This window comes from Capra hircus, chromosome 19 (genome assembly GCF_001704415.2).
Source record: "Capra hircus breed San Clemente chromosome 19, ASM170441v1, whole genome shotgun sequence".
NCBI classification, from domain to species: Eukaryota; Metazoa; Chordata; class Mammalia; order Artiodactyla; family Bovidae; genus Capra; species Capra hircus.
This window is the reverse complement of record NC_030826.1, coordinates 47361907-47375022: the sequence shown is the minus strand read 5'-3', so window position 1 is coordinate 47375022 and position 13116 is coordinate 47361907. Positions and strand designations below refer to the sequence as shown.

At 49.4% G+C, this 13116-nt stretch overlaps 1 protein-coding gene across 4 annotated transcripts in view; it reads right to left on the bottom strand.

Moving 5' to 3' along the window:
* TANC2 (tetratricopeptide repeat, ankyrin repeat and coiled-coil containing 2) overlaps positions 2559-13116 on the bottom strand; it is a 368300-nt gene continuing 357742 nt past the window's right edge. For 3 of the 4 annotated variants that reach the window (XM_018065318.1, XM_018065319.1, XM_018065320.1), the window contains 4 exons: positions 12085-12176; positions 10054-10200; positions 7366-7466; positions 2559-5781 (listed from right to left, as the gene is read on the bottom strand). In XM_018065318.1, the coding sequence (XP_017920807.1) occupies positions 3828-5781; positions 7366-7466; positions 10054-10200; positions 12085-12176 (2294 nt within the window). In that variant the 3' untranslated portion in view covers positions 2559-3827. The remainder of the gene's footprint in view (positions 5782-7365; positions 7467-10053; positions 10201-12084; positions 12177-13116) is intronic. The other variant, XM_018065322.1, reaches the window with a different exon arrangement.

Sequence of the window (13116 nt, the reverse complement as noted above, 5' to 3'; positions counted from 1 at the left end):
CCCCTTTCCAGGCCTTTGTTCCCTCTTTCCTGGATCCTCTGAGCCTACGGGCCTGCCTGTGGCTCCTGGGAGATGCTGCCATTCTTTGCTACCAGACAAGCCCGGTGCAGAGCCACAGTGACACCTAGTGGTGAAGTGTGGTGAAACAAGGTGACATCCACAAAAAAACCCCACTGCGACTAAAATCTAAGGAAAATACTTATGGATATTAAATTAGATATGGATTCATTTTTCTATTGGGTACATCTCGGGGATATAAAAATACCAATATTTAGAGATGGGGTTTCATAAACTACTGTACAATATAAGGACCGAGAATACCTTTCTCTAAGCTGTTCTGTTTACAGTAACTTAGGAAAAGTGTTTAATAATCCAGGCTTAACTAAATTAGCAAACTCATATCTCTGGACAACGACCTTGGGTACTGTACATGATTCTAATTCGTGGAGTTTTCCTGAGCCTTCAAGTTAAACACGTCTAGAAAGAAGGGCACGTGGGAGAGGGATGGGAAGGGTTTGTGCTCTATTAACTTGGGACTTTTAATAGCGCACGTCTGCAACCCGGAGAAGATACAAGAGCAGATACAAAATGGTCTCCATTTTGTCCATGCCAAATTCTCATGTTACACAGGGTTTTCCCTTTACTTTGTAAATAAACATTAATTTTTAATTGTTAATTGTGTGCCTTACTGATCCAGTAAATAAAGTAACCATGTCTCAGGAGTCCCTAAGAAAATTGCTGGAAAAGCACTTTAAAATCACTGCAAATTTTTTTTTGTCTTTAAAAAGTCTTAATCTTTTTGATGCTTATATACAAGTTATTTTTTGTGCTATAAATGTTGTGATCCACTGCTTGCTTGCTTTTTTTTAATCCCTTTGAAAAACACACTAAAAGACAAGGGCGCTTTTGCCATTTTCTAATGAAGACGTTACTCACACTTAAATATCCAGTTATTTATCAGAGTTACAAATTCAAACAATAAAGTGCACCCATTATAGACACGATGTGATGGAAACCCATTAGTGCAAGAATTCTGGGTGAGTGGAAGGTATGATTTGATGAGAGACCTGTAAGCTGAAGTTTGTCACCGCTGTCTCCGTCTCAGGGGTGACGTAAAGTGGGTGAGTGGAACTTACCAGGTTGATCTGAAAAACTTCCCCCCAGCTGAAGCCAGACACTGATGCCAGCAAGTGAGGGGGCATCTCTAAGATACAGTACTAAGACCATCCCATGGCAGTGAAGTAGCAAAACAGGGCACAGGCAGTCTGCTGACAAAGAAGAGCTGTCTTCCTCCAGTAAGGTCCAGCTGGCATTTTTTAGTCAAAAACTGGCGCCCAGTAGTGGCATTCACACCCTCTTAAAATGGCCACAGAAAGACTGTATTTTGACTGTTGACAGTTTAGGTGTTTTGTCCAATAAGGCAAGGACCCTAAACCTGTCTGCCCTAGAAAACCCTAAGAGTCATGCTCGGGACAAGTGGTGTCGGTGGCATATTCATGAAACTACAGAACCTGCTCACCCACTCAGGCGAGAGCAGGTGGTATGTGTGGGGCTGTGACTAAACAGGGGCACTTTTCTAACAGACACTGAGAAATTCCCAAGATGCGGCAGCAGCTCCTCAGTGAGAGGTGGTTAAGAAGGGTGAGATGCAAAGAGCCCAACAGGGCTGAGACCTGGACAGAAAATGCTGAGAGGCTGCTGTGCTCCTGGTCGTGGGCTGATGCTACAGCTGTACATTTCATCATCTCGGTGAGAGAGAGCAAGGAGAGAAGAGACACTGATGTTCGCTCTGGGCTAGCTGAGTGGGAGATAGTCCTTAAAAATCAGAGAGTGGACAGAGTCTGGGTCTTGGACCAGCCCTGCCATTCACTTCCAGCACAGAGACACACACATCCTGGCCTGTTCCAGGCTTGGGGGGGTGGAGGGGTGCATCTATTTGGCAGAATCTATGTTAGTACTGCAGTGTTTTTGATTTCAGCTCCATGGTCCCCATGACTTAACGATTCTTTCAGAGGACACTTAGTATTACAAACAGGTCTGGTCACATCTGGATTTCTGTTCAGGAAACTGCCCTTCCTGTAGCCCTTTACTAACAAGAGCAGAATGATTCCTGGTAACAGAGAACAAATTCCCTTTTGTTTAGTTTTAGTTGTTTAGTTTGTTAGTTTAAGAGCTGATGTACAGCTGCTACCGGGCCTATGCTAAGGCTTTGGTTCCAGGGTTTTTGTTGTCCTTCGCATGCTGGCCTCAGTCACTCAAAAGGACTGGTTAGCAGATGACCACAAGACACAGGCGATGGGTGCAGGGTTAGGGGGTTAGAAGGCTTACTGTCCATCTCGTGTTCTCCCACAGAGGGCTGAAAGGGGTCTTTCTTCACCCTGAAACACTTCACTGTATCTGGATTTTAAATATCACTCCTGAGATGTCCCTGGCATTCAAGTGGTGAAGACCCTGCCCTTCCACTGTGAGGGTGTGGGTTCGATCCCTGGTCGAGGAACCAAGATGCCAGGTGATGAGTGGCAAAAAAATAAAAACATCCACCGCCCCCCCCCCCCCGCCCAACACTCCTACTTAGGGAAAAAAAACCAATTCCTGTAATGACAGATAATGAAACTATGGGTCTTGAAACTATGGTGGGTGGAGTTACGACCACATCTGCCATGGAATGCAATGGCCCTGGGTGCAAGCTCTGGGAATCAGTCTTACTATCCCCAGAGGACTCAATTTCCTTTTTTAGGAACCAATTCTTCACTAAACCATCTGGGTTAAAAAAAAAAAAAAGAGGACCAGTAGAACAAAATCTGGCTCTAGGCAAAGATCCAGCTAACAGGATTACCACGCCAGTCAGCCTCTGGGGAAAACGCATATACTCTGCATGGAATACGACACTCAGTGGCACATCAAGAGCTAACAAACAGACTTCTCCAAGACAAGAACTTTCTACAGCCTTTCACTGAGAATCCAGGACAGTTTTTTTCTCTCTGTCCCCATATACTTATTTATTCTCTCCCCCACCCATGGAAAATCAGTAGCGTTTAATGGTTAATTTGGCTAAAAACATAAGAAGAATAGCTCGCAGAAATATGTACGATTCTCATCCAATTTCCTTGGCTAACTGAAATATTAAAGGGCTGGTTGTTTCCTGAATGTTCCTACCATGCCTCTTGGGCAATCCATGGAGTGATTGCAAGCAACTGTACTGGTGTTTTCCCACGTCCTCTCTTTCTCCTCAATCCTTTACCCCTATAGGGACACCGGCGATAACCTAAATGAACATTCTAGACTTGACAGCCGCAGGGACCTGGCGGTCTGACAGGGAGGAGACCACGGCACAAGAATGCCCGGGGAGGGGCTGCTATTTGGATAACACTGGATAAGAATGCGAAGGCAGAGGGGCGTCACACTCTTTCTAAAAGTTCCTAGAAGAAAACGAACGCGAACATCTCATCTCATTTTCGTAAAAAAGGAGAAAGACATTTGACACAACAAGGACATCAGTGAAAGCGATTGTCTCGTGGAAAAAGCCGACCAGTGCATCTGATCTCCCTGGGTTGAAGCACGCGGGCACAGCAATCTCCTCGCTGCCATCTGAAGAGAGGGAGAAAGCGTGTGGCTGGGGCACGGATGAAAGAAACCCAAGTCCCGGCTCCCTGGAGGCCAGCTTCTCAGTCGGCTGCATGCAAAGGATTCTGGCACGTGGGCTGCCACCTCTGAACACCACGCAGAAACTACATGAGAAATTAAGCCAGAGAACTGCCTCGGATGTGGGAAACCAAGCCTGAAGATGTGCAGTGAAAACATATGGGTCTCACTCCAACACACGTCTTTTAAACATTAGACTCCACAAATGGTCTCTTTGGTTTGATAGGGGATGTCTGCCCTTGTCGAGAGTCCCGGGACAGCTGTCTGTACAGGTTGTCCTGGTAGGCCTGAGCCACAGGGAGGGTCCGAGCCACCTTCACGTCAGGGTACGAGGAGGCCTGGCTGACTCTCTCCAGCAGGTCTCCGCGGGACCCGTTTGCCAGCATCCCGTGGGGGCTGTAGTAATCATCCTCCAGCAAATGGCCATTCTGTGCATTGTTGGTCTTGTTATAAAAGGCGATGTTGCTGATGGACGATGGTGGGCTGAAGGACTCAGGCTGGGGCAGGCCGCCTGGAGACGTGGGGCTGAGAACGGTATCCACGGATGACACCGCCCAGGTCCGATTCTGCTGGTGAAGGTGGGGGTACTGTTGAGTCCGGGCTGTTTTATCTATGATCCCCATGAATGGTGTGGTCCTGGATCGGGTGGGCTCACTAGGGTAACCTCCCTGTGTGGGAGACACTGGCGACAGCTCGTCACATGACCTATCGTACGCCGGTTTCAGCGGGATCTCCATCTGCTGGATGGAGGAAGATGGCCGGAAGGTAGGTGTTAGATTGGAGGCAGATGAGATACTATTGCTAGATGGAGAGAAACGCAGGCCTACGCTCTGGGAGTGCAGCAGTGGCCTGGGAGTCGGTGGGTGGGGTTTGATTTCATTGGGGTTGACACTAATAGGTCTTCTGATTAAATGCGACACGTCGGGGGAGCCTAGTTGGCTGGAGGAACGCTCCAGGTCCAGTTTTGAGTGACACACTGGGTAATAGGACGCGGACTGGCTGCGCCCAATCTGTGGCGTCTGGCTGTATCTCATGCCACCCCGGTAGGCAGAGGAAGGTCGCTGCGGAAGGTCTTCCTTGGTCAACCCTCCATGCTGGCAGATGGCACCCGCACTCAGGCTGGCCTGGACGTGCTGCACGGGTCTCCCATCCCCTACGATCCCCCCAATTGACCCCTGATAAACCAGCCGGCTCTGACTTACTCCTATGTCTCCTTGGGAAGACTGGTATTTACTGGCCATTGAATGGGCCACTTGGCCATAGGCCCCCGTGGAGATGACGGTGCTTGAATGCACAGCCGAGCTGGGCTGGTTGCTCCTCACGATCTGGGCTTTGGCCGGCTGGAGCCGGAGCCCAGGCTGGGGCACAGCCACGGGGAGCTGGGGCATCTGGTAGGGCCGCTGGGCCATCTTGGACAGCGGAGATTTCGGTCTGCCAGGAAGCTGACTCACATTTGTTTCTTGCTGATAGCGCACGGGGGAGCCTGACTGGGAACGGTAGACACTCATGCTTTCCGCTGGAGGGCTGGCCCGGTACTGGGGGCCTCTGCGGAGAGGGGAAGGGGGCGGGCTCGGGTATTCCTTGCCTGGCCCTCCCACAGGAGGGGGGCTGAAGCGGTAGGAGCCGCCCTGATGAGCTGGGGAAGTGTGTGGGGGACTAGGCCGATAATGTGAGTTCTGGTGAGTTGGAGAGAGCGCAGGTGAGCTGGACTGATAGCTCTGCCTGGTGGGAGAGCCTACGGAACTGCTGGACCGGAAGTCAAAAACCTGATGTGAGCCGAGGGGCGAGCCGGAGATGTAGGCTGAGTCCCGGTGGGCTGGGGAGGAGGGTGGGCTCTGGATGATGGGGAGCCCCTGGCTGGGCCGAGCCTCCGTTTGGAGGCCGATGGACACGTTCTCCACGTCCTGTTCCAAGAACTCCTCCTCCAGTATGTCCTGTACGGAGTAGATGTCTTCGTGCTGGGGTTCAGGCTCTGCTTCCTCTGGGAGCTGCTGCTGCGGAGGCTGCTGTTGCACCGGCGGCTGCTGCTGCATTTGTCGACACTCCTCCTCCACCCGCAGCAGAAGCCGCTGGATCTCACGGTTGTTTGGACACAGCTTGATGGCCTCGTTCAGGTCCTCTAAGGCTGCTGCAAACTGTCTGCTTGACGAAATGTAAACACAGGAACTGGAGTTATTCTGAATCACAGGAGTCACCAGGAGCTGAGGGCCTGGTCACGGTCTCAAAGAACTGTTAGCGCCTGAGTGGGGTGGGGTGCGGGTGGGGGGTGTCCGGGGGTTTTGGTTGCATCTGATTTGTAAGGAAGGAAATAGGCAGGCTGTCATTCCGGAAGAGCCCAGAATGATTCCCTAGCTCCTTCAGCCTCCATCTTCCTTCTGGCCTCTCTGGGATCAGTGGAGAAACGTCCCCATTTGGTTCAGTCCAGCTAGGCCCTTCAGGAAGTGTCTCTTAGTGCTCAAATGCACATCAGGTAGTCTGAGGGTTGGGTGGGGTTGTCATTTACAGGGTCACTGTCAATTAGCTTAGGAACAAATCAGTAACTACGATATTACAGAATCTTGCTGATCCAGCAGAAATTTTCTTTACATTTTGGCTTCAATTTTCAGGCCTGTTCCATCCCAGGCAAGAACCCTGTCCTCTTCTGCCTGTCTACCTCTTGCCCCGCTGCACTGTGGCTCCTCCACTCGGCTACGGCAGAGCTGGGCAGGTATCAGGTTTGCTGACTAGGACACTCAGACTATCGTTTACAAACAAGGACACAAACTGTCAAGAGATATTTCCCTCCGCTCTGTCAACCTTGTCCAGAAAAGGGGCAGTTGGCCTTGTGAGGAAGGAACCATCCCAGGGGCAAGAGAATCTGATAGTTCAACTTCTGTGAGGCCTCTGTCGCCCCACCTAGCCAAGACTAAGATCACTGCCACCGTCATCTCTAGACTTAACCTGGGTCTGATTTTCAGGACAGCACCTCCCTGGTCATGGACGTGAACCTGAAGCAGTTCTCTGACAGGCAGAGTTGGGGAGAAGGGCAGGGCGCTGGGCAGGTGGCATCAAGGACAGGGATCAGTGATCTATAGAGATCACTGACGGCAGTTTCTAGATCTTTCTGGAGCCCTTCCTGGCCCCTGGGCGTGAGGGATGGGGTTTCTCTGGGGCCCTCACAGTCCTGGCCCCAGGTCCTCCTGTGTTCCATGCATTTATGGTGTGGTGCTGGGAGGGGCAGGTAGGTGAGAAGGAGGTCTGATGCCGTCAGACTGGAGGGGAGCCCCAGAAGGAAGACTAACTGATCTGGGGACCCCCCCCAAATGCCTCTAAGCAAAGAAAGAGGAGTCTGTGATACATGACCCATCCTACTTTTCCCTCTAGAAGGGCTGGGAGGATATTCTGCTCTCTCTCAAGAGACCGGTGTCTCTTTGTGCTGTTTGGGGGTTAAAAAAGCAACTGAGAGATGGCAGAAGCCTCTTGGAAGGAGGTGCCAGTCTCCAACAGTGAAAAGGCATTTTTCTCCCACAGTACAATGCTCTAGATCTCCACAGCCCCAAAGGTGTGCCAGCTGTAAGATGCCCTCTGTGCTTGGGGTGGGTGGGGGGCCATCCCCAAAGCTTGGCCCTGAGAGTCCTCAGGGACAGACACAGTGGGTACAGATGCCCCAGGGTGGCCGATGTCACCTTGGCCAAGTTTCCAGAAAGAGACCTCTTGCTCCTCACCCTCTCTCTCTCTCCTCACCTGCTGCTGCGTTTGGCCCTTGCTCTCGCATAGTAAGCTTCATAAGATTTCGGTTTCAGCTCCAGGGCCTTAGTAGCAAATTCCTCCGCCATTCCAAAATCCTGTCATTACAATAGGTGTGCAAATAAGTCATTGAAGAGATATGAGAAATAGACAGCTTGGGAATAAAACAGATTATAGGTACATTTCTTTGACATTTATGGGTGGGGCACCTGGGATTCTCCACATGCCTGGCGTGGAATGCAAGTCCCTTTGGCCTTTTGCCCTGTGTGGCCCTGCAATGGCTCCTGGGAATTTATCTGCCCTAAAGGACAAAAATGTTTTTCGTCTGCCCTCTTTCTGCCTTTGGAACAACGTTCTTTCTGTCCCAGAAGCCAAATGTCAACCCAGCGAAGCTCCTGAATTTGGAAACCTGAACTCTTGTTGCACACCTGTGTATGAGGCAAACACACACATCGGCATCTCGTGTGGACCCTCATCCTAACCCCCTCTTCCTGCCTCCCCCACTATTCCTTGGCTTTAAAGGGGCAAGAAAAATCCAGGAAGATGGGGTTGTGTGAAAAAGAACTGACTGGCTAAGGGGAGTGGACAGAGGGGTGTCAGGCAGGCTTGGGTTCAGTTCTCAGCTCTGCTCTGTAAGCCCGCAGAGCCTGCCCCGTGTTTTCTCATCTGCACCGACCTCCCAGGTGGGACTAAGAGCAACAAAGTGTCTGAAAGTCCCCCACACAGGAGGTGCTCAAGGAGTGGCAGTTTCCCTTCTGTTTCACAGAGGCTTCTGGGGCCTGCTCCTTCTCTTAACCAGTTCCTTGCTTAGGAAACATTCAAAGTTTAAAACACAATTTTGAAACAAGAGAGAAGCCGGGCTGTGACTGGGGTCTCTGCTGTCACCTCATCTCTCAAGCACTGAGGTTCCCTGGAGGAACACGGTTTCTCATTGATCTTAAGGAGCCCTGGGAACAGGAACCACGGCAATGAAGCCATCATTTTCAAGACACCCTTACCCACTAAAAGGGGAAGGTTTTCTCCTCTTTAATATCAAAGCCATAGGACAGCACAGTAGCCTCTGGTTAAGCTTGTGATTCCTAAAGCAGAGCAAAGGCCCAGTGGTGGAGGTAAAAACGAAAAAAAAACAAAAAAAAAAGTTAACAGGCAACTTTCTACCAAAGCTGACAGATTTCAGGTGGCCCTGGGATGCAATGTGATGTGGTGCCTAAGAGAAAATCTCCTATCTTATAGCATCGGCTTCCAGCTCTACTATTTTCAACCTAACCTGTTAATTTTTTCTTTTGTGATGATCATTATTTCTGGGATGATTAGAACTTTTTTAAGAAACAGAGTATCTGTGAGGCACAAAGTGGCCAGGAGGTCGGTGGCAGCTTCGGAGCTTCATCTCACGCTCACTAGCTGGAGCTGCAGGAGAGCCTCGGTGCTCTGTCTCCTGTTTCATGTCAGAACCTCACTGCTTCCCCCTGAGAACCTCCGCCATGTCCCCATATTCCTCAGCACCTAGAAAAGCTCTGCCTCTTACGGCATCGCTGTGCTCTTGGGGACACCCAAGTCTGCTTATTTATCAGGGCTCTTTTAACTGCCAGCTTTTAGATGGATGATCAAAAAGTCATTTTTCGGGAGCTGACAGCAGATCTCTTGCCACAGAGGCTATAAGGTCACTGCTGGACACCTGAGTTCTTTATTCTGTTATTCAAATGTTCCTGTTTGGTTAGGATTATTTTTGTCTCCTGAGGAACCTGAGACCTCAGGCTGGTGGATGTCAGAGGTTCCTGATATGAGCCTGGCTATTCCTAGGATCTGAGAGAGGGTTCTTGGCTCAACAGTGTTTGCATATCAAGAGGGCAGCGGCTGAGGGCATCACAGGCTGTATCTAGGCAGGCAAGAAGAACCAAGGGCTATTTAGAGGATAATAAAGGACCAGGAGGGGTTTCCCTGGTGGACCTGCCAATTCAGAAGACGCAGGTTTGACCCCTGGCTCAGGACAATCTCCTGGAGAAGGAAATGGCAACCCACTCCAGTATTCTCACCTGGGGAAATCCCATGGACAGAGGAGCCTGGTGGGCTGAAGTCCATGGGGTTGCAAAAGAGTTGGACATGACTTAGGGACTAAACTAATGAACCAAAGGACCAGGAGGAGTTCTGAGATTCCTCCTGTGACAAGAAGGGACCTGGCACACGAGAATAAAAGGATGAGGAAAGAAGTGAAAGTTTAAGATTAGCCTTAGACATTAAACCTTGAAGTCCGTGGTCCTGGGCCCTCTCTTCAGCCCTTCCTTAAATGATGAGGGGGTCTCCCAGAATGGAAGGGAATGACTACAATTGTATCTACTTGAAGCTAGGAGTTCCAGGGTCCACTGTGCTCAGCTTTTCCCAAAGACCAGAAACCTGACTTGGGGGGCAGGGCAGGATGGTGATGAGTATTCCAATTACTTTCAGTGGGAATCAGGAAAATTCAGAAAGCTACAAAGCACCCACAGAATTCATTTTTTACAGTTTGAGATACAGATCGTAATACTTAAGTCTTGATTTCTTTCAAATCGCAAATGTCAGTGCTCTGTGAAGGACAACCAAGTTCCAGATGGGGCAGACAAGGATTTGGGGGCCTGCTAAAAGCCAGGGCATGACATGGATCATCAACTTTCAGGGCTGTGGAAAGGAGCTGGGATGAGAGGCACTTACGTTCATCTTCCTGCGACATCGAGAGAGGTTGAGGAGGAGAGACACCTTCAGCTCCCGGAAGGTTTTCAAGTCCTCACCAAACCCTTCTCTAGGGAACTTCTTCAGGGCATACTGGTAGCGCTGGGCGGCTTCCTTCACTTTACCTTTCTAGTGGGGGCACAAGACGGCAAAACACAGTGTCGGTCTGCTGGGCAGCTGAGGAGGTCTGTTCCCGTTCCCGTCCTTCCTCCACGGTTACCACTCAGGGTTCGCCCTCCCCAACTCCACCCCAGTGGTGCAAGGACAAGGTCCCATCTTTTCCACTGGAAGCTCGCCTGGCACGCAAGGCGTGGTGAGGGAGATTCCCAAGACACAAGCCAGAGACACAAAGCTTTGGCAAATGAAAGACCTGGAGCCCCGGCTTCCCAACTGGATTCCCAAACGACTGATCGTACTCATTTCAAAGGAGCCTGTTCTTGGCCCAATCTCCCTGGGACACAGCATTTCCCTAGTCCTGATCGCTCCAAGTTTATCACTATTTCTTGACCTTCGGCTTATCTGGAAAACTCTTTTTGTTCCACCTTGCCAGTCCTCTAGAAAAGACCATGCTCTTCCTCACAGCGGATGTGGGAGCTAAACCAGTCTATCTGTTGCTTCCCTAATACTACTGCTAAAATAGTCTCAGTGAGTCTTTCTCTGTTTTTGAAAGAGGCATAGGGTACAGTGGTGGTAGATAAGTGAAACTGGGAATCTGTGATTCCACTTGACTAGGTAGGAGGCATTTTCCAAGTAAATCTATGTGTCACCGAGGGACCTGGGTCACAGGGCCTTGAACTTTTCTTTTTCCTTCTGAAAACCTGTAAGCAGAGCCCAGAATGCTGCAGGAGGCATCTCCCATTCTGTTGGCTCATCTTTTTATTCCTTCCATTCCTTCTGTGTCTTGTAACTCCAGCCAGAGATCCTGAGCTTGTATTTTCTCTTTCACTGAGGACAGACTTGGAGTCTTCCGAGGCAGAATTTTGGGTGGGAACAGGAGGAGCTCTGGCTGTTCTCCTTAGGAGGCAGGACGCTTTGTCTCAGGATGCCAGAAGTTACGTCATAAAGAGGGCTTAGGTTCTTGACAGCACCGCCATTCTCAAGTCCATCGGCACAACATCTAGAGAGGCCCTTCTGTGAAGTCGTGTAAAATCAGGACTGGGCCAGAGCTCGTTTCCTAGAAGCCTAAGGGACCTAGATTATCAGGCTTCCACACAATGGTCCTCAGGAAATACAACTCTACTCACAGGAGCTCTGTACTCCTTACATAAGGTGGAAATAATGTGTGTCACAGTCATTTCCTCATCTCTGGGCCTGGGCATGTCTCAGTGACACCCACTGCCAAAAGCTGGGCTGGATTTGTATCTACCTTCAGGAGGAGAAGGTTCAGTCCTCATACAATGAGATGACTGACACGGAAAGTTCTTAACGGCCTTCCTACAGCCCTGGGAGTTTGTGTGCGTTAGGGTATGGAGCCTTCAGCCTGAATCGTGAATACAAGACTCCATATCTTTTTTTGTTGTCATTCAGCTAATGATTTCAAGTAAATCTATAACTGCTCTTTGTCTCGGTTTCCTTATCTTACTCAGGGGTGCCGATAAGCTATTATTACCTCAGGCTTTTAAATCTACACATATAGTAAATATAAAAGCTAAAATTAATGCCTCTTGCCCGCAGACTGGGAATATCTGCACTGCCTATTTTTCTTCTCCTTGTCCCATGGTTTCCAGGCTCCGGTAAATAGACTCCATGTAGAATCTATGGCACCGCCTATCAGCGACCAGATAAAAACCAGGTCTTTAGGTTGCTCAGCTGTGGGCACATGCAGGCCCACGTTGAGAAAGAAAGAATCTGGGCTCCTCAGCTTCTAAGCCCTCCACTGAGGGATGGCACTCCCCTGATGACTCTAGAGCCAAGGAGGAGAACTGACAGCAACGCCCTTCCACCAAGACTCCGGTGACGTCTATGTGCAGGGAAGTCAGCGGCCATCTGGAGAAACCTCCTTCTTCCCCTCACCTTATAAAACATGTCACCCTCTTCCATCAGCTTGCTCAGCAGGATGATCATGATGTCTGGTTTGGAGGTGGCCATCGCCCATGTGGCTGGACCTGTAGTGTACAGGATGCATGATGGGTAAAAAACTCATACAATGTAAGGGTGGTAGGAAGCTAGGTGAAAAAAACACCCTGGGGGGATTTCTGCTGAGAGAACAACTTGCTCCACAACACTGGCCTCGTCTTTTAGAACTGGGAGTGTCTCAGCGCCTCCCACTGCCAAGAAGCCGCGTTGGATTTGTATTCACCTTAAAATAAGAATCTCTGAACGGTCAGAGTCTGCACCATCGGAGGGCAGCAGAGCCTGCGTGTTGTATTCAGGCAAGCGATGCTTAGTCTGGAGTTACTTTAAATAAGGAACTTGGGAGAAAAGGGTTTACGTTAAATGTCACTGTAAGATTTTAAAAAATCCAAAAAGGGTAATTTATTTCAGAATCTGGGACTCAAAACCCCCAGCTGTTCAGTCTGTTTAATTTTTAAGCACGTACTTTGCAGAAGGGAAACCATGAACACTTCTAAAGGCTCCCTTAATTTGTAAGTACCGAATAGGACCCCTGGGATTCACACTGAACTGTTCCAGTGTGAAACAAGCCATCGGGACAGAGGACCACTCTACCCACAAAGAGAAAGAAAAGGTTAACTCGATTAGTTTACAGATGCCTGAATTATTTACCAACTAAGCTTTTCTGGGTTAGTTATCAAAAGTTCAAGTTATTCTCTACAACAGTCATTTAAAAAAAACATCTTCTTTTAAGGTGAAGTAAATTAAAAGATTAGAGGTGTTGGGGACTCATGCAGGCTAAATCAAAGAGGAGAAGGCAAAGCTGACCAAGCCATCAGACCACGCCTGATGCTGACAGCGGTGAAATATACCTCGTGGGCGACTCGGTAACGTCTGACAACCTTCAAAGAAAGGAGAAAACAAAAAGTTGTAGGAGAGGAAAAAAAAAATGGATGAAGGTGAAAAAAAAAAAAAGAAGAAGGAAAAAGCAGC